Genomic DNA, 20,585 nt, shown 5'->3' with positions numbered 1-20,585 from the left:
AAGAAAATCTGTCTCTTTACCTGGTCTGGGCTACATACGACTCCAGACCCACGGCAATATGGTTGACTCTTAACTGCCCTCTGAAATGGCTGAGCAAGCCACTCAGTTCAAGGGCAATTTGAGATGGGCAACAAATGCTGGCCTTACCAGCAACACCCACATTCCATGAATGAATAAGATGTGGGTGGGTATGGGGTAGAGGTTTGTAAACTGTATTGTAGTGAAGTGGTTTTGCTACTAAACTAGTAATCCAGATGAAGAGGGGTTCGAACCCACTCATGACAGTTTAAGAATTTGAATTCAGTTTAAAAAATTCTGGAAATAAAAAAGCTGGTCTCCGTAAACGTGACCATGAAGCTGTTGGCTTGTCGCTGGTTCACTAATGTCCCTTCAGGAGGAGAAACCTGCTATCCTTACCCAGTCTGTGTCTATATGTGATTCCTGTCCCACACTAACTGCCATCTGCAATGGCCAACCAAGACACTCAACCACGTCAAACCGGGGCAACGGGGGATGGGCAATAATTGCCGGTCTTGTCAGTAACATCCCAGGAACGTGTGTGAAGTATAAAATTGTGTACCCATCAATTCCAGTATACAGTACAGTTATAGTGTAGATACTAACAGATCTTGTGTAGAGACAGAGTTTACGTTTCAAGTCTACATGACTCACATGGACTCGAAACGGTAACTCTGTTTCTCTCTCCACAGATACAGACAGGACCTGTTGAGATTTTCCAGCATTTTCTGTTTTTATTTCACATCTCCAGCACCTGCAGTATTTTGCTTTTAAGATATAAAATGGGCGATTAACAACAGCCAGTCCTATTTTACACTCCTCCTGATAATCTACTGTATCGGAGCTCGAGGAAAATTAACTTGGGCACAATGTAAAGTAAAGCTGGGGATTTATTGTTGTTGGCTTCTGCACACAGACTCTTATAGCATAAATGGAGGCCATTCAGCCCTTCATACATGTGCCGGCTCTCCAAAAGAGCTGTCCAACTTAGACCCACATCCTAGCATTTTCCCCATAACCCTGCAAATAAATCCTCTTCAAGTACAAATTCAATTGATTTTTAAATATTCCTATGGAACTTGATTCCACCTCCCTTTCAGGAAGTCCATTCCAGATCTTTACATCCCACTAATGAAGACATTTCTCGTTTCCTCTCCAGCTGTTTTGCCAATTATTTTAAATCTATGTGCTGCCACCCAAAACCAATGTCATCTACCTCTGCCCCTCGCCCCCTCCCCAATTCCTACCCCGGGCAAGGAGATATGGCAGCACAGAGTGGAGCTAAACAGACCATTTACTCCGCGCTCTGTATGTGCTTATATCGAGACCAATAACAACTTTTAAATAATGCCTTTAACATAGGGAGGAATGGTCCCAGATTTGCACTAAGTGCAGTAGCAGGCGTGAACAAGGACGTTTTACCCACCAGCCACAGTGGCCAAAATGAGTTCCTGCAGTGGTGAAGCAAGAGGGAAACGGGGCACCTTGACATCCCTCCTGGGCTCCTTCCCCTCAAGGAGTCAGACCTGGGCCCTCGGGCACCCAAAGGGAGGAGGAGCAGCAACTGGACACCCTTGGGTCATCCACTCAGGAATCTCAGAGGCTGCCCATCTCCTCCACCCCGCCACTAGCAGTTCAGATACACCCAGCCGGACCACAAGTAATTCTGGGGGGAGAAGTGTGTGTGTGTGTGGCAGGGCCTTTCGGAACCTCGTGCAAGCACTCTCTCCCGCACACACGCGGATCCTTCCACCATCAAATGTCTCGAGCATTTTCAATGCTGCCTGCTGGGGGTTCTCTTTCAGTTGTCCAACTGAGCTAACCTGCATCTACGCCCACCCACTGGTCGCACTCCCATGCAGTACCTGTGCCCATCCAACACGAGGCTCCGTTCACCTTCAATTTGACAAACATGGTCGTAGTAAAGTTCTTGATTAGCTTGTCCTTTCCCCCATCACTATGGGCTCCTCTGGCATCACCTTCCACCTCCACATCATCACCTACCAACTCGAACCCTTGTCATTCCAGGATGTCCAGGTGAACACGTATGTTCCCTACCTCCCGGAGAACTCCACCCCCATCCACATTGATCTCCTTGACCCCCTAGAACACCTTCCTCTTCCTCCAGCGCCTCACCGATCATTCGTAGCATGATGGCCAAAACTGTGATGTTCTGAAGCAGACTCGAGACATCAATGGACACCTCCAACCTCCTGTGAGCTGCTACGTGGTGGAGCCTTGTCCGTGAAGGCATGTTTTCCTCCTGGGTTCAGTAGCTGTCGGGCTCCAACATCTTCTTCTCCTCAGGTGTCCGTGAGCTGAGCAAGGCCCTAATGGTAAGTCCCCGACTTCTGCACGTCACACTTGTCCAGTTGTGTTCTGGGCCGGTGTGTTTTCCCGCCAGCATAACGGTAAATTGGGCGTTGAGGGGGGGTGGGTGGTACGATTCCGGTTGGGCCTTACTTTGAATCCCATTAGCGGGATGGAAATCGTGTTCATGCCGGCCTCCAGCGGGATTGGTGTTCTGCCATGGTGGACACCATCGGATGCTTCTGCCATGATTTTATGCCAGCATGAAACTGACTTCCGGGCCCTCATGACGAATTGTACTCCCCCCACCCACCATGACGCCTGCCACCAATGGGACCGGACGATTCACCCATAGTAAAGAGTCTCAAGGTGCTTCACAGGAGAGAAGAATTTGACACTGACCACATAAAGAGCTACCAGGTGGTGGCTTATTACAGTTCACTCAGGGAGTCCGAGTTGCTATGGCAACCTGTACTTTTACAGGCATGTTGCAGTTTGCAGCTATGGATAGTGATGGTAGAGGCTCCAGTATTCTTTCCATCGCATGACTGACCAGGAATCTCTCCTGCTCTTACCGCCTGCCATTGGCATGTGTTGGAAGAATTTGCAGATTGATAATTAACCTGTTTGACCACATTATGAACATACCTTCCTTCGCCATCAAATCCTGGGGCAGGACCCGAATCTGGAGATTCTAGTTCATAGGCAGGGATACTAGCCACTGTGCCACAAGACCTCCTAGACAGTAGGATAGGTGACCAGAAGCTTGGTCAAAGAAGTACGTTTTAAGCAGTGTCATAAAGGAGGAGATGAGTTGGGGGGGAGGGGGGGGTTAGTAATAGAGGGAGCTCTAACTATCATGAATATTCTTGATGCAGGGAGGCGAAGAATCTTTACTTCTGATCTTTACTCCTCTCTGCAAATACATGTGTTTCTCCAAGACAGGATAAGGCTTGAGCGTGATGCACCCACAGTCGAATAACTCACATTGACTACTCACAGGTGTTACAGCAGCCAGAGGACAGGATAGTCAGTTGCTGGTGGACTATTTGACTGATGGAAGGGGACCACGGCGGCCAATTTCCAATCCATCATTTCCTGGCACCATGCGAAACCAGAACGCTAAACATGACTTCACTGCACTTTCCTCGATTATATATATATATAAAACCACACGGGATTGGAAACATGTGTGAGCCCACGCCTTGGACAGAAACAAACTAAACTCCCAAGTTCCCACCAATATGAGAAGCAGATGAGCTGGAAATGGTTTTGTTGGTGAAGGGAGCTTGATGGGTTGTGGTAATCACAGTGTTGAGAGTGCCTTCAGAGATCAGCCATCCGCAGCGACCAATTAAAGTCAGCCCCAGTGATGCGTTAGCCATTCAGAGTGGAGCCATGTTACAAACAGGCCACCTGCTTACAATAACTAGCAAAGCTAATAGAATGTTAATGATTCTGAACGGATTTCATGCAGAGAGCACCTGCTCAAGTGACCACTTAGCGTCAGTCCGGACTCTACGTTAATGGTTTAGACTTGAACCTCCAGACGCGCTTCTCTATAATGACCAAGCAAAATATATCGCAACAGTGGACCCCAAGGACTGGATTAATTTGATGCACATCACAGTGTCAGCCACTGCTCAGTGGGGATCCACTCCCACTCCTGTATCAGAAGGTCGTGGGTTCAAGTCTTGGGACTTCAGCACAAAATCTGGGCTGACACTCTAGTGTGATACTGAAGGAGTGCTGCACTGTCAAAAATGCTGTCTCTCAGATAAGACCTTAAACCAAAATCCCATCTTCCCTCTCAGTGGACGTAAAAAATCCCATGGCACTGCTTCGAAGAAGAGCAGGAGAGTTCTCCCTGGTGTCCTGGCCAATATTTATTCCTCAATCAAAATCACACAAACAGATTATGTGGTCATTACCACATTGGTGCCTGTGGGAGCTTGCTGTTCACATGTTAGCTGTCATGTTTCCTACATTACAACAGTGACTAAACCTCCAAAATACTTCCTTGGCTGTGAAAACTTTTAGGATACCCTGAGGTTGTGACAGGTGCTATATAAATATAAATGTATTCGTCCTCTGTATCAAAACTGAGAGCTGATTTTTGCCCTCCTAATCTTCCCCTATCAACTTCTGAAGATGCTCCATCATGCTGTGACATGAGCCTGAGCAACGCGCAGTGCCTGGAGCTTGACTGATCCCCTTGGTATCCTTGGAAGCCACACCCTAGCAGCCGTGAAAGAGCAGGTGTGAAAAGGGAAGATGATTCAGGCAGTGGTGGGGAGGATTGAGAAATAAGGACTTTGAAACTGCTTGCTTTGGAAACTTAATTAAAGCTTCCAAGGTTTGATTGACACCATTGATGGAGGCAAATTACCAATTACAAGATGCACTGCAGCAACTCACCAAGGCTCTTTCAACAGTACCTTCCAAACCTGCAACGTCTACCATCTAGAAGGGCAAGGGCATCAGACACATGGGGACACAACCACCTGGAAGTTCCCCTCCAAGCCACTCACCATCCTGACTTGGAAATATGTTCCTTCACTGCCGCTGGGTCAAAAATCCTGGCACTCTCTCCCTATCAGCACTGTAGATCTACACCACAGGGACTGCAGCGGTTCAAGAAGGCAGCTCACCACCACCTTCTCAAAGGCAACTAAAGATGGGCAATAATTATTGGCTTAGCCGGCGACACTCACATCACATAAATTAAAATTGTTCAATTTGGATGTTTTTTCTGCCTTTGAGCAGATTGAAGTTGTGGGGGTATTCATAGCTGATTAAAGGCCTGACAGGCTGCAATGTGAACACTCCTTCCACTGCCTTCACCATCTTTATACCATCCTCTGGGGTTAGTCAATGTGAGGGGAAGGTTTCACCGACCCACGTGAATCACAAGACACAAGTATCTGATTCTCAACCCAGAATTCAGACCAGAGTTGACCGGGAGAGGGGTTTGAACCCTGTAACTCCTCACTCAGGTCAGCAAGGGGGAGCTGCCATTAAATCCATTTTAGCAATGTCGGCACCGACCATTTTCACCAAAAAAAATGGCAGAGAAGGAGTTGAGGATATGGAGAGACGGTGGGAGGGTGGGGAATAGAAAATATGGCAAAACAGTGCGAAGATCAAAATTGAAGTAAGATAAAAGCAAAATATTCTGGATTCTGGAAATCTGAAATAAAAACAGAAAATGCTGGGTAAATTCAGCAGGTCTGGCAGCATCTGAGGAGAGACAAACAAGAGTTAAGATTTCGAGTCCGTATGACCCTTCTTCTTCAAAATTGAAGACTGTGGTGAGATGGAGGATTGGTGGATTTCAGGATTATGGTGAGAATCTGGGTGGTGGTGGTTGATCTATGAAGTAGGGAGGAAGAAAGTAGCTGGGTCTAGTGGGCCTTCTCTGCTTCCTATAAGCTCTATCTAATTTTCATCAGTTTTCTCCATCAGTTTGTTACCCCACCACCAAGAGCTGATGTCACACTCAATCATGGTGAAATAGCTTCGAAATGCAGGAATTTTTCCATTCCTGAACCCAATAAAAACCTATCGGCTGACAATTCTTCAAAGGAAGAATTTCCTCACATTTCTTGCCAGTCCAAACAATAGTCTCTTCCTCTCTAACATCAAGGGCTGCATGCTTGTTCCATTATCTGCTGACGATACTTACCTCACTATCTCCCCTCATGGAAGCTGCCTTCAAAATGCTAATTTCCCTCTTCCATGTTAAAAGCTTCTTATCTCCTCAGCAACACCTATCTGCCTTTAGAAGCTCAAGTCCATCCAAAACCTATATCTTGCTCCGTTTATCTGTGAACACTCATCAATCACCTCTTTGTGCTCTTGGACAGTATGTAAGAAAGGTTCAACCTCTAGCTTCCAATCTCTCTCTCTCTCTTTAGCAACGTTTGAAATCCGCCCTCAATTTTCCCAATGCAGATTCAATCACTTTTCCTCTGAATTTTCCTCATTTGCGCTCCCTGGACTTAAAATACACAACTTCCATAAGCTTTCTGTTTCTTGCACACATTCTTAGTCTAACCTCATTTATGTGACAGCAAAACTTTAAACCACAATCTCAACTAAACTCTGTTTCATCATTTGCTTTATTATTTTCATTACTCTTTACCCATTGGTATGTTCAGCACTAACTACTCAGAGACATTTACAGAGACACTTACAAAATAGGAAAAAGTTGTCCCAGTCTGTAACTCACTCCCAGGTACCTGTTATTGTAAATAAATCACCCGAACCCCTCGATTAGATTCCAGTCTGTAACTCACTCCTGGGTAGCTGTTATTCTATATATAAACCCCCCGAACCCCTCATTTAAATTCCAGTCTGTAACTCACTCCTGGGTAGCTGTTATTCTATATATAAACCCCCCGAACCCCTCAATTAGATTCCAGTCTGTAACTCACTCCTGGGTAGCTGTTATTCTATATATAAACCCCCCGAACCCCTCGATTAGATTCCAGTCTGTAACTCACTCCTGGGTAGCTGTTATTCTATATATAAAGCCCCCGAACTCGTCATTTAAATTCCAGTCTGTAACTCACTCCTGGGTAGCTGTTATTCTATATATAAACCCCCCGAACCCCCCAATTAGATTCCAGTCTGTAACTCACTCCTGGGTAGCTGTTATTCTACATATAAACCCCCCAAACCACTCTATTAGATTCCAGTCTGTTACTCATTCCTGGGTATCTGTTATATATATAAACCCTCCCAAACCCCTCGATTAGATTCCAGTCTGTAACTCACTCCCAGGTATCTGTTATTCTGTATATAAACTACCTGAACCCCCCGAATAGATTCCAGTCTGTAACCCACTCCCGGTTATCTATTATTCTATATATAAACCGCCCCAAACCCCTCGATTAGATTCCAGTCTGTAACTCACTCCCGGGTCGCTGTTAGTCTATATATAAACCCCGCTGAACCCTTCGATTAGATTCCAGTCTGTAACTCACTCCTGGGTATCCATTAATTTACCACTTTCCTGGCCATAACACAGCCAATATAACGAGTGTCTCCAACATTTGTGGCTCATTAGAGTCTTGCATTAGAAAATACAGGAAGAGCCCAGAGTGCTAACTGGATCCATACGAGACCTGTTTTGATTGGATCCACATTTCTGGAGTTGTACTTTACGTATAATGAAAGAAAATCCTGGAAAAATATCCATCAGGATTTCTCTGGAACTCACACACTTAAAACTGAAAAATAAATTTTCAAAATTGCACATTTCCATTTTTCTGTCTGTTTCCTATCCGGTTGCACTGGGGCATTGGGAAAATTCCCTGCGTATTCCCGAGATTGTGTAGCAATTCCAGCTCAGGTCTGGGAATAGGTCTGACCTCCTTCATAAGGTTAAAACATCCTCCTGTCGCTTTACCTTTTTCGGTTTTACCTTTTTCTGTAGGGGTTGACTCTTAAGGAAAGCTCAGAACCGCATCCCCTGTCTCACTTTTATTGCATCCCCTTCCCCGCCCTCACATTCTCCCACCTCCTCCCAGCTGGAGGTAAACATCAACGGCTAACAAATCTGTTTTTGGGACCGGGCATTGTGATTCGTGACCTGCCCATGCCTGTTCTCCTTGAGGTAGGCAGCTTCATGTTGCAGGCGGTGGATGGAGTGTCAATTGAGCATGATGGGGCATTTAGTTTGAGGAAAGCTCCTTTGGTGGAGAGCTTTGGGAATCTATTCTTCCTGCGCACGCTGCACTCAGCCTTTCGAGAATGTTCCAGCGTTCAATGAGATCATGGTTGATCTCTAATTTAACTCCATCTGACCTTCTTGGCTCCATTTCCCTTAACCCCCTTGTTTAGCGACAACCTATCAATCTCAGATGTAAAATGATCTACTGCTATTTGTGAGAGAGTTCCACGTATCTACCCCTCTGTGTGTGGAGGAGTGTTTGCTAGCTCCTCTCCTGGTTGGCTTAGCTCTGACTTTAAGGTTATGTCTCTTTGTGCCCCACTGGTGGAAAAGATTTCTCTCCACATCAATTCCTTTCAAACTTCTAAAAGCCTTAACTTTCTATATTCCAAGGAATTCTGTGACAGCCTTTCACCTTGTACGCTGATGGTTGGCGCCATGGTGGTCAACTCTGTATTAAACATTGTCTGGCGACGGTCAGGAGCCCCACTCTAGCATGGCAGTCTCAGTCGCAGTTGCCCCTTCTCCTCTTTTCCAATGCCCTTCCAAACAGTCAGCCTCCAGAGGGAATACAAGCCTAGTTTCTGTAATTTTTCCTCATAATCTAACCCTTGGAGCCCTGGCAACATTCTGGTGAACCTGCACTGTGCTCCATCCAAAGGCTTTCTAAAGGCAATGTACACAGTACTCTAGATATGAATGATACCAGAACTGAGGTTACGCCTATTAGGATAGATTAAACAGGCTGGGGCTCTATTCACTAGGAAAGAGAAAGCTGAAGGGTGATCTAATGGACGGCTTTAAGACCATGAATGGATTTGATATGGCAGACGTAAAGTAGACCTTTCCACTTGCAGGTGAGATCAGAATTAGGGGCTATGAATATAAGATAGTCACTAATAAATCCAACAGGGAATTCAGGAGAATCTTCTTTACCCAGAGAGTGGTGAGAATATGGAACTCACTATCACAGGGAGTATTTGCAGGGAATATGACAGATGTATTTAAGGGGAAGCTAAATAAACTCATGAGAGAGAAAGGAATAGAAGGATGTGCTGATGGTGCGAGGCAAAGCAGGATGGGTAGGGTGGGTTAACTGGAGCCTGGCGCCTGATAACCCTGACTGGACATGTTCAATCCCCCTCTCGGCTGAGATAGGTCTTATCAACCCTTGGATAATGAGAACACTAAATGAAGAGAGAGAGAGAAGAAGGGTGGGAGGAGGTTCATAATCATGAATCATAATCATAATCATGAAATTATGCTCATAAATATGAGCATGGACCAGTTGGGCCAAATGGCTTGTTTCTGTGCTGCAGATGCAATGTAACTTAGAAGGTAGACGCAGATGCTATTGGCTATGTGACAGGAAGAGCCAGCAGTCCCTCATTATACATTCCAGCAGTTTATTAAAAGAGGTCCAAGGGCTCTATCTCCATTTCCCACCCGGGAAGTCTGTTCTTTGGCGTCCCGCTAAAGCACATTGCAAGATTTGAGCATTTTGTTACACTGCCCTCTCTGCTGGGGAGATGTAGATAAAGTTGCTCAATATTGGCCACCTGCAGCTGAGCTTGTGCTAGTCACACTCAGTGCTATACACAACAGGAAGATGGTGGCGAGACTGGGATGGAATTTTCTTTTACGTTTCATTTGAGACATTAAGGGCTGGGGAACATTGTGACACATGTTTCAGAACTCCTAAAGTTGATTTGGAGGAAGTTTGAGTAATTTGAAAGATTGCTGCATGGGCACATCGTATTGAGGTACACAGTGATCGAGTCAGCACGGTACATAATTGAGAAAAATGGTGCTGAGGACATATTTGAAGACAATGGGGGAATTTAACCCTAACAAGGAGGACTGGTGTAATTAAGAATGAAGCAGTCACAAGAATCAGAAATTTAGATGCTTCTGTTGCCATGGTAGTCACTAACCATTTAAATGCCCCCATTTGCAGTCTATGGGAAAGTCAGTCACATCCAGATAGCATGCAGGAGTAGAGGAAACAGTAACGTTCCAGGTCGTGATAAAGCTCCAGGTTGAGGCCACAGTAGATCTAAAGCTAGTACAGGAACCTGGGAATCCCTCCAATGTGTATATGCTAGATGTGGAAATAGAAATTATGTTATTGAGCGGGATGATCAAGCCTTGTACCCAGCCAGAGAGCAAGAAAAACGTCACATGGATGATGAGTTTAATAGGACTGAAGATATAATTCCAGCTCCCAATGGCCGAAATGAAAGTCAGAGATTCACAACTTGCTTTTGTCGCTGATCCAGCTGCAGTCGTGTCTGTTACCTCAGGAGGAGAATACACGAAATCCCTAAGTCACATTGGTTTACTCTAAACTGGTGTAAAACTGACTGGTTATTCCAATAACAGTATTCCAGTGTTAGGTGAAGTTAGTGTTAGGGTGGAATATGATGATACATCCTATTACTCGTCATTGGCAGTGGTAGGAGGGACAAGATCTCCCTGATGGGAAGAAATTGGCATGAGGAAGTATGGTTAAACTGAGCCGTGTTATTTACAGCAGGAATCAGTAGGAGTATGTCTGTCATTGAGGAAGTGCTAAGAGAGCACAAAGTGGTCTTTGAGCAAGGGGCACCAAATGATAAAATTAGCCATCAGTACGATATTAAATATCGTAAAGCAGCAGATCGTGCAAATGCGGACATTCTTTAGAGATTTCCTGCGAAAACTGATTCATTTTTAGCCACTGAGATACTTGTGAATTACTTTACACACCCAAATGACATGCCAGTGTCTGCCAGAGAAATTAGTGAAGAAACTCGCAAGGATGTGCTGCTCAGTAAAGTGCTCGATTATGTCACAAATCGCTGGCCTAAAGAGTGTGATGATGAGAAATTGCAGGAGTGTTTCACACATAGAAATGACCTGAGTGTATTTCAAGGCTGTCACCTATAGGGTTTAAGAGTCATTATTCCACAAAGGTTTAGAAAGAGATTGTTAGTGGAACATCATCAAGAGCACACAGGGATAGTCTGTACGAAAATAAGAGTAAAAAGCTTTCTTTGGTATCCATAGATAGATAGAGATATCGAAAAGTTGGTGTAAAGTTGTGACGTGTGTATCAGAATGAGAAATGATCCAGGCAAAGTTCCTTTTGTTCAATGGTCAAACACAAGAAAACTGTGGAAATGAGCACATGTTGATTTCTTTGAAGTGAAAGAGAAAGAGCACCTTGTTTTAGTTGACAGTTATAGCAAGTGGATAAATGTTGAGTCTATGGCCAATTCCAGCAGGTTTTTTTCTCTTTATCCTTTCACAGGATGTGAGCATCACTGGCAAGGCCTACATTTGTTGCCCATCCGTAATTGCCCTTGAACTGAGTGGCTTTCTAGGCCATTTCAGAGTCAACCACATTGATGTGGATCTGGAGTCACATGTAGGTCAGACCAGATAAGGACGGCAGATTTCATTCCCTAAAGGACATTAGTGAACCAGATGGGTTTTTATAACTATTGATGATAGTTGTCATGGTCACCATTACTGAGACTTTGAATTTCAGATTTTATTAATTGAATTGAAGTTCCACCAGCTGCCGTGATGGGATTTGAACCTAGGTCCCCCAAACATTAGCCTGGGCCTCTGGACTATTAGTCCAGTGACTACACCACTGTTTTCCCTAGAGACAATGCCAAAATAGTGCCAAAACTCTTGAAGTTTTGAAAAGTTGGTTTGCAATTTATTGGTTACCAGAAGTGTTGGCTTCAGATGCTGGTCCACAGTTTACGTCAGAAGAGTTTGAAATATTTCTGAGTAAGATTGGAATCAAACACACTCTAATGTTGACATATCACCCAACATCGAATGGTGCTGCAGAAAGAACTGTCCGGGTTGCAAAGAGGTCTTTGTGGAAGCATTTGCTGGGTGACAAGCCAGGGAGTAATTTCCACATGTTTCTCTTTGACACAGGCTGGACAATTTTCTGTTCTCTTACGGAATAACCCCAAGGTCTACAATATCATGTTCACCTTATGTGTTAGTGTTTAAACACACTCCTAGGACAAGGTTTGGTTTGCTAAAGCCTGACGTGAACACCAAAGTAAGGGAAAGCCATTCAAAGTGAAGGTGAGTCATGATACACAAGGCTTAGAGAGTTCAGTGCTGTTCAGAAGGTCATGGTTAAAAACCATTGAGGTGATAAGGAGAAGTATGTGTTTGAAGTTGTTGTAAAGGGACTAGGTGCATTCACATATCTAGTAAAGATTGGAGAGAACCCATCTGGTTCACTATTGTCCTTTAGGGAGAGAAATCTGCTGTCCTTACCTAGTCTGGCCTACATGCGACTCCAGATCTGCATCAATATGGTTGATTCTGAAATGGCCTAGAAAGCCACTTAGTTCAAGGGCAATTTGCTTGAAAGAGGTACTCTGACAAAGGGAGAGCGTGAGAAACCTCCTATAGTTCAAATCCCTCCTACAGCCCAAGTGAAAGTCAGCAAAAAAGTGAAAGTTACAAAGAAACTGAAAGTTTGTTGGTATTATAGAATTCAGTGGCAGAGCAATGTGAGTCAGGGTCTTTGATTAAGGCAAATTAATCAATGTCACAGTCCCATCTATAAAGTGGAGTTGGTAGTCAAAGCTCGTGTTTGACACAGTCAGAGATGTTGTGAGGGCAGAGCCAAACTAATGGAAATGGAAGGAGATACCCAGCCAGAATGGGAAAGAAACCAGAAAGGTTAATTGAAAGTAGGTAGTAAGGAAAAAAAAATAGGTCATTCTTTTCATTAACCCTTGTCAAATGACGATACTTTTGTTAAACACATACTGACATTATGGAAAAACATTTGTTTTACATGTAAATTATTCTGGAAATATCAGCCATATATATTTTAGAATTGTGATTACAGTAAAAACAAATAAGCAACCCAGCCTGTAAAATTTCAAGTCTTGTTGTTATTGATTTAGTCATAATGCTCCAGTGAAGACATGGCCCCAAAAACCAAGAAGAGTGCAGCACCCCAATTCAGTAACCCATCTCTGAGATGCCTTCTGGACGCCATGAAGGCCCGCTGCAATGTCCTCTACCCCCACTCTGGCCTCAGGAGGCCCATCAGTCTCACCACTCCAGCTTGGGAGGCGTTGGCAGAGGTGGTCAGTGACATTGCTGCACACTAGAGGTTGGCCATCCAGTGCAGAAAACGGATGAATGATCTCATCCGTGCTGCCAGGGTAAGGTAACCATTTCAACACTCTAAATTCACACATTCACAAGCCCATCACAGACTCATTGGCATCTCATTCACTGCCACCTCAAGAGACATCACCACCCATTCTCACACACATACCTCACATCTCCATCTGGCCTCATCTCCTCTGGAGACTGCCTCCTTAGCCCTCACCATCTTGAGGCCACTTGCACAGAACAACATGTGGCCCCCACATACACCCTGGGATACCCCCCCTTCCCCAGTACAGCCCTCCCCCTGCAGCTCCTTCCCTTGCCTGAAGCCACTTCTCCCCTTTCCCCAAGCAAACCCCAGCCCTGCAGCCATCTAAAAGCCACCCCCTCCTTTTGGCTGGTCTGGTAGGTAGACACCTGCCCGTGAGCCCCCCTAAAGGTGATGTGGTGCTGCCTGCGAAGCCTGGCGCTGATGACCATGAGCGCTGCCCGAAGCAAGGTGGAAAAACAAACCTCAAAGTCCCGAGTGAAGTGCAGCCCACCAGGTACACGTCGCTTATGTACAGTTGTGAAACACGTCGTCATGATTGGATGATCCAGTGTGGGGTGGGGGGGTGGGGAATGATTCTGGTGAGCAGGGCTTATAATGAGATGCTAAAATATTGAAATTAAGTTCCTGACATGTGGCTATTGACGGGCGGAGCGGACGATCGCAAACTGGTTTCACGGCGGGGAAAAAGCGATTTTTCGCCTTCTCACCATATTATCTGTTGATGCTACCATGACACCCGACGCCAACGGGGTCACTGGGGTGATGGGGCGGGGTGGGGTGGGGATGTCAGGTCGGATCGTGTTGGGTCTGGTCAGGCCTGAGGTGGGTGGGGGGTTAGCGGGTGAGGCCTGGATGGGCTGGGAGGGATTGGGGGGTCGGGTTTGGCAGTGGCGGGGGTGTGGAAGGACCCCTTGAGGGGAATAGTTGGTGTGCGGGAGGAAGCCCCGTGGGGGTTCGGGGGCACGGAGGGGAGTCCTGTGGGGGTCGGTTTGGGTCTGTGCAATAGTTACCCAGAAGTTGAAGAGGTTTTAGTTCTTTAACTTGTCCTGCGTAACTATTGGTGTAACCCAGTCAGAACCGTCCAAAGTTTGCAATTTAAATCACTTTTTCAGATGGTTCATCAGTGCAGGGCAATTTCCCAGGGGAAGTTTGCACTTCTGGGTGATTGCCATGTAAACCTTACCTGGGAACTTCCAAAGGGGATTCCCCAGAGCATCTGTGGAGTACTCCACCCCCCAACCCACCAACCCCACCTCCCCCCCCTCAGCCCCCAAATATGATGATCGGGAGTTCGGAAGTTACAACCCATTATATTCTTGGAAATTATGTACATTTTCCATTATAATGTACAAGTTTTTTTTAGAAATAGGGAGGGAGTGTAGTATATGACAAGATCTGAGCATTTTGTTTCTTCCCCTCTCTGCTGCTCTCTCTATTGGGGAGGTGTAAACAAAGTTGTTCAATAATGGCAGCCTGCAGCTGAGCATGTTGTTACTCAGTCACTCAACATCCTCTGCCTGTTTTTCTGGGGTCAGAAATGGGAAGAAATCAGGTCCATTTGCTGGCCCTTTGATTGTCCAGGCAGGTGACATTTTGCCCGTTTACAGCCAGGTGTGTTAGATATGATGGATAAGGTAGTTTAATGGATGCTGTTGGTACTGAACCAATAGCATCAAAGTTGTTAGTTGTGAATTGAACTCAATAAATATTTAGGCTGGAACCAGTTAGAATCATAGGATCTTACAGCACGGAAGGAGGCCATTCAGCCCATTTCTGAAAGAGCTATCCAATTCGTCCCACTGCCCTGCTCTTTCCCCATATTTTCCCCTACAAATTCTTTCCTTAAGTATTTTTTTACATCCCTGTTGAAAGTCACTTTGCTTCCACCATGCTTAAAGACAGTGCATTCCAGATCACAACAACTCGCTGTATAAAAACAGATTCTCCTCGTTCTCCCACTCTGGTTCTTTTGCCAATTAACTTAAATGTGTATCCTCTGGTTACAGACCGTCCTGCCACTGGAAACATTTTCTCCCTGCCTGCTCTGTGAGAACACCTTCAATAATTTTGAACACCTCGATTAAATTTTGTGTGTCAGACATATGTTACCAGCAGTTGATGAATCCTTTGTCCTCTCTGAGCTATGGACCCCCTGTGAATAACTTGCACACAAGTCTCCCCCACACACACAGCTGCTCTAACAAACTCTCTCCTTGTGGGACTGTGGGATGTCCGGTCTCCCTCCCTTTCCCTCGCTACATACTAAGAACATAAGTAGGACAGGTAAGTGGAGCTGAAACTTCAGTGATGATCTCATTGAACATTGGAATAACCTTGGAGGGCCGTATGGTCTACTCCCACTGCTATTTCTTAAGTAGGAGTTGGAGTAGGCCATTCAGGCCCTCCAGCCCACTCACCATTCAATAAGATCATGATTGATCTTTAATCTCAACTCCACCTTCCCACAGTTTCCCCATGTCCCTTAATTCAATTGACTAAGTATCCACAGCTCTCTGGGATAGAGAATTCAAAAGATGTCACAGAGTCATTATGGCACAGAAGGAGGCCATTCAGCCCATTGAGTCCATGCAAGTAAGAATGCATAGATCTTCCCGCCAGCTCATATTCCCTGCCTCGGCTCCTTGTGAAAGGCTTTATTTCAATGAGCGACAAGTGGAGTTAGGGCCACAATCCGAGCATGATTTTATTGAATGGCGGAGGAGGCTTAAGGGGCCGAATGACTTGCTCCTACTCCTGTTTCTTATGACCTTACGTTCTCTCATCTTAGCAGATGAATCTGTAGTTGGCCTCAGTGTCAGGGGATTGTGGAGTGGGGTCCTGTTTCTGATCACAATCTGAGAATGTAACTCTGCACTGATTGGAGACTGGACCGGGGACCAGATTGGAGGGCCTTGTAGTTCCATGAGCTGTGCCCATTTGAACAATGTTGGCAAGCTGCAGCTGACTAAAGGCAGTTGAGCCATAAAGGCCAGGAGGGCGTTATATATTTTATATCTTGGAGCTATGCAGAGATGACACTAGTTTCCATGTGTGTTACAGGTTTTATTTACAGTGCTTTAAAATGTCTGTTCCATATTTCTAGCACTAACTTCCACCTCTTTCTACAGATTTGCATACTTTGCTCTGAGTCCACACCCAAGCTTAACTAATCAAGCACAGTGAGCATCAATAGTAAACAGATACACATAATCAAACACAGAACATTTGAACATGACAGAAGACATTCAGTATTTGCTCCAGAGCTGTCTGAGAGAGCGTGATTCACTTCTTTATAGGGAAATGAAATTGGCACATTTCTCAACAGTCTGCAATGCACAAGGAAAGAAAAAAAACATATGCAGCAGGCAATCAGCAGAGGTAAACCACAGGGGTCCTTGGAGCTATTAGGTGGTTCTGAAGCAAGTCCTGTTTATGCCACCCACACACACTGAGCAAATTCACATTGAGTTCTTACATAATTATTATTTTTCTTTTAAAAACAAATAGATGTGCAACAGAGATTGATGCAAAAATGATTCTTACATGATGGAGGTTCTGTGGATCTGGTCCTCAAGGCTAAATGCTTCTGTCACACAACATCTATCATCTAGATGGACAAGGGCAGCAGACACATGGGAACACTACCACCTGGAAGTTCCCCTCCAAGCTACTCACCATCCTGACTTGGAAATATATCATCATTCCTTCGCTGGGTCAAAATGTTGGAACTCCCTCCCTAACAGCACTGTAGGTGTACCTACACCGCATGGACTGCAGCGGTTCAAGAAGGCAGCTCACCACTACCTTCTTAAGGGCAACTAGGAACGGGCAACAAATTCTGGCCTTGCCAGTGGCACCCATATCCCATGAATGAATAAGGCAAAAAGTATAAAGGCACATATATTGGCTATTCAACCATGTAAGGCCTCCCCCAAGCCTGATTCTGTCCTCTGCCAACTTCCACATACTCATAACTCTCCGATAGTGATCAGGTACCACTCCCTGTGGGGTGTCTTTGCTCACACCTCCCCTCCCACCCTGTAGCACTGAGGCCAACAGCACACATGCCAGCTACAATGAGAAAAAATAAAGATTTGCATTTATATAGTGCCTTTCATGGCCTCTGGATGTCACAAGGCGCTTCTTAGCCAATGAAGTCCGACTGCTTTGAAGTGACAATGACCAGATAATCTGTTTTGTTTTAAAGGTATCAGCTGAGGGATAAATATTGGTCGGAGAATCCTTCGAAGTAGTGACACAAGAACGTTTAACATTCACCTGCGAGGGTACACGAAGCCTCCTTTGAACAACTCATCTGAAAGACAACACCTCTGACAGGGCAAGACTCCCTCAGTACTGCACCAAAATGCCAGCCCAGATTATGCGCTCAAGTCTCTCAAACCCATAAACTCTGAGGTGTGTGAACCAGCTCTGCATAGACAGAGAATCCGATTGAATCAGAAGGCTTTGTTAGCCTGTGGGACTTGGCAGTTATTTAACCTGACTGAGCAATATTGCGTTGCTGGAGTTACATAAAGGGGAATAGATAGACTTGAATTTCTATAATGTCCCCAGGACATCCCAAAGTACTTTTACAGTCAATGAAATGCTTTTGATGTGTGGTCGTTGTTAAGATGCAGGAAAACATGGCAGCCAACTTGCACACAGCAAGATCCCACAAATAAGAGCGCTGACCCATAATTTTTTTTTTTTTGGTGACATTGGTCGAGGGATAAATGTTGGCCCCGGGACACAAACGTGAATCGGACATTTCCAAAGTGATGAAAGGCAGACAGCCCAGGTCTTTCCACGCGTGCCTTTGGTACTCACATTTCGGTGATGGTCTCGGGGAGATTGGCGGGAATGGCGGTCAAGCCCTTTCCCCGACAGTCGACGATGCTGTTGCTGCATGTGCACACGGCAGGACATGAACCAGAAGCCAAGCCACAGGACTGGGACCGAGAGCTGTCCGAATAACCTGCAGCAGAAGAAGCGAAGAATAAAAAGTGAGCTCTGCCAGACACGAGAACGTACAAAACAGAATCAGGAGGGGGCCATTCAGCCCCTCCAGCCTGATCCACATTTCAATAAGATCGGGGCTTTTCTTCTACCACAACTCCACCTTCCCACCCTATCCCCATATCCCTTAATTCCCTTAGCATCCATAAATCTAATGATCTTAGTCTTGAACATGCTCAGTGACTGACCATCCACAGCTCTCTGGAGTAAGGGAATTCCAAAGATTCACAACCCTATGAGTGAAGAAACTTCCCCTCATCTCAGTCCTAAATGCTGAGACTGTGGCCCCTTGTTCTTGATTCCACAGCCAGGGGGGAAATATCTTCTCAGTATCTCCCCTGTCAAAACGCTACAGCCCAAAGACCTTGGCCCGGATCTTCATGCCTCTGCCTGTTGGAATGGAGCCAGGCCGGCAGAATACGTAGCAGGCAGAGCCCAATTCCGGATTCCCGTCCCCATTCCTGTCGCTGGCAAATTCTAGTGGGATGGGATAAGATGCAGGTAGTGAGCCTGCATGCAGCATTACCAACACTGCCGGCTGCATTGCTGGCATGGCATTTCAGACCCTCCGCAAGTTTGATGAGGCCGGGCCGGCTTCTGAAGCAATGTGGTTCGCACCAGCTCAGATGTGTCATGAACCATGTTTTGGAGTCGGGAACCACTTCACAAATAAGACCAAAAGGTGTTGCCAACTTCACATGTCATAATGTAATGCTATTTGATAGGTTAAATATGTTTTTAATGCAGCAATTATTGATAGGGCTTTTTTTCTTAAAAGGTAGGTGACCACTAAATTGACCAGCACTGTCTAAGTGGAAATGCCTTCAGATGCGTTAGAGTACATTATCCACTGGATAGAGTACTCTTCTACATTGAATAATATTTATATTCAGATTTGATTATATCATTTGGCCCTTGTTATTTAAATTTTTAATTGACTGGCAGCTCAGACATCTGTTTCTCTGCTTCAAACTTGAACAAATAGTTGAGCTTTTTCAATGATTCCAAAGGCTTTAAGGTTTTATTGACTCCGTTGTGCACTAGAATCTCATTATGAATGCTTGTCAGAGTTCCAAGTGCCACTAATGAATTCGACACAGGACGGGGTGTTGATAAACCTATAAAAAGGACTGTGAGTTTGTTTAGCTTGACAGTTTTACGACCACTTAATAGGATTATGGTTTTTTAAGTGCTTTTTGAATGTCTGTTTGTTTATTTTGATAGTTTTATGATTAGTTAATAGAATTATGATTTTTATTAAGTGGTTTTGTTTGACAATTTGCTTAGCATGACAGTATTATGACCACTTAATAGGATTATGGTTTTTTGAAGTGGTTTTTCAATTACTGTTTGTTTATTTTGCCAGTTTTATGAGCAGCTTGGAGACTTCTAATGTTATACGGCTCAATAGTTTTGTACATAGTAGATACTGACTGAGTGGACAATGGGGGTGGGGGGGTGGGTGAGGGGCTATGGAGGGGGGGCAAGGTCACCATTTGTTGCTCTTCTCTAGTTTCACTTGAGCAAGTAGTGCTGGTAATGTCACTGGACTAGGAATCCAGAGGCCCAGGTTAATGCTCTAGGAGCACAAGTTCAAATCCCACCATGGCAGCTGGTAGAATTTAAATTCAGTTCATTAATAAATCTGGAATTAAAGAAAGCTACTTTCAGTAATGATGAGCATGAAACTACCAGGTTGCCGTTAAAAATCCCTGTGGTTCACTCATGTCTTAGTGGGAAGGAAATCTGCCTTCCTTAGCTGGCCTGGCCTACATGTGACTCCAGATCCACAGCAATATGGTTGACTGTTAGTAGCCCTCTGAAATGGCCCAGCAAGCAGTTGTATGAAACTACTGCAGAAAAGTCAAGCCTGGGTCATTAATTTGCATTGGCAATCGAGTTATAAATGCTGCTGTCTGAAGAAAGCTGTATTTAATCAAGCCTCCATGAGCTGCTAACGGCACTTGTTGCTTACACTGTCCACTTATTGCCAAGGCACGTGTCCTTGGCTTTCCCTTCTTAATTTATTCTGTTGAGAGATCTAACCTTTGACTCCAGCCACAATCCCATTCCTTCTCTCAGTTCTCTCCATCCCACCCTCCCCCATAACCCGATAGATGTGCTGGGGTCCATCAAAAGGCATCAACGATTCAAAACAGAACTAGAATTAAATCACGTTGCCTTATTTCCCCGGAGACCTGTGCCTCTGGGTTTATTTACAAGGGTTACCACCCACTAGCTGCTTGTAAATCTCAGGCATCGGTCAGAGGGAGTGAGGCAGCAAGAGAGAGAGAGCAATTAAAACTGAGAATTCAGTCAGTCGGCTTCTCTGTGGCCTGTGGCCCAGCCAGACAGGCCAAC

The 20,585-nt window shown here is 45.1% G+C and overlaps 1 protein-coding gene across 1 annotated transcript in view; it reads right to left on the bottom strand.

Annotated features, from left to right (window-relative positions):
- LOC121289696 (slit homolog 1 protein-like) overlaps positions 1–20,585 on the bottom strand; it is an 810,815-nt gene that overhangs the window by 660,554 nt on the left and 129,676 nt on the right. The window contains exon 9 of the mRNA XM_041209320.1: positions 18,036–18,183. Coding sequence (XP_041065254.1) covers positions 18,036–18,183 — 148 coding nt within the window. The remainder of the gene's footprint in view (positions 1–18,035; positions 18,184–20,585) is intronic.

Source organism: Carcharodon carcharias, chromosome 17 (assembly GCF_017639515.1).
Source record: "Carcharodon carcharias isolate sCarCar2 chromosome 17, sCarCar2.pri, whole genome shotgun sequence".
Taxonomy (NCBI): domain Eukaryota; kingdom Metazoa; phylum Chordata; class Chondrichthyes; order Lamniformes; family Lamnidae; genus Carcharodon; species Carcharodon carcharias.
Note: the sequence above shows the minus strand (reverse complement) of the source record. Positions and strands in the feature narration are given on the sequence as shown.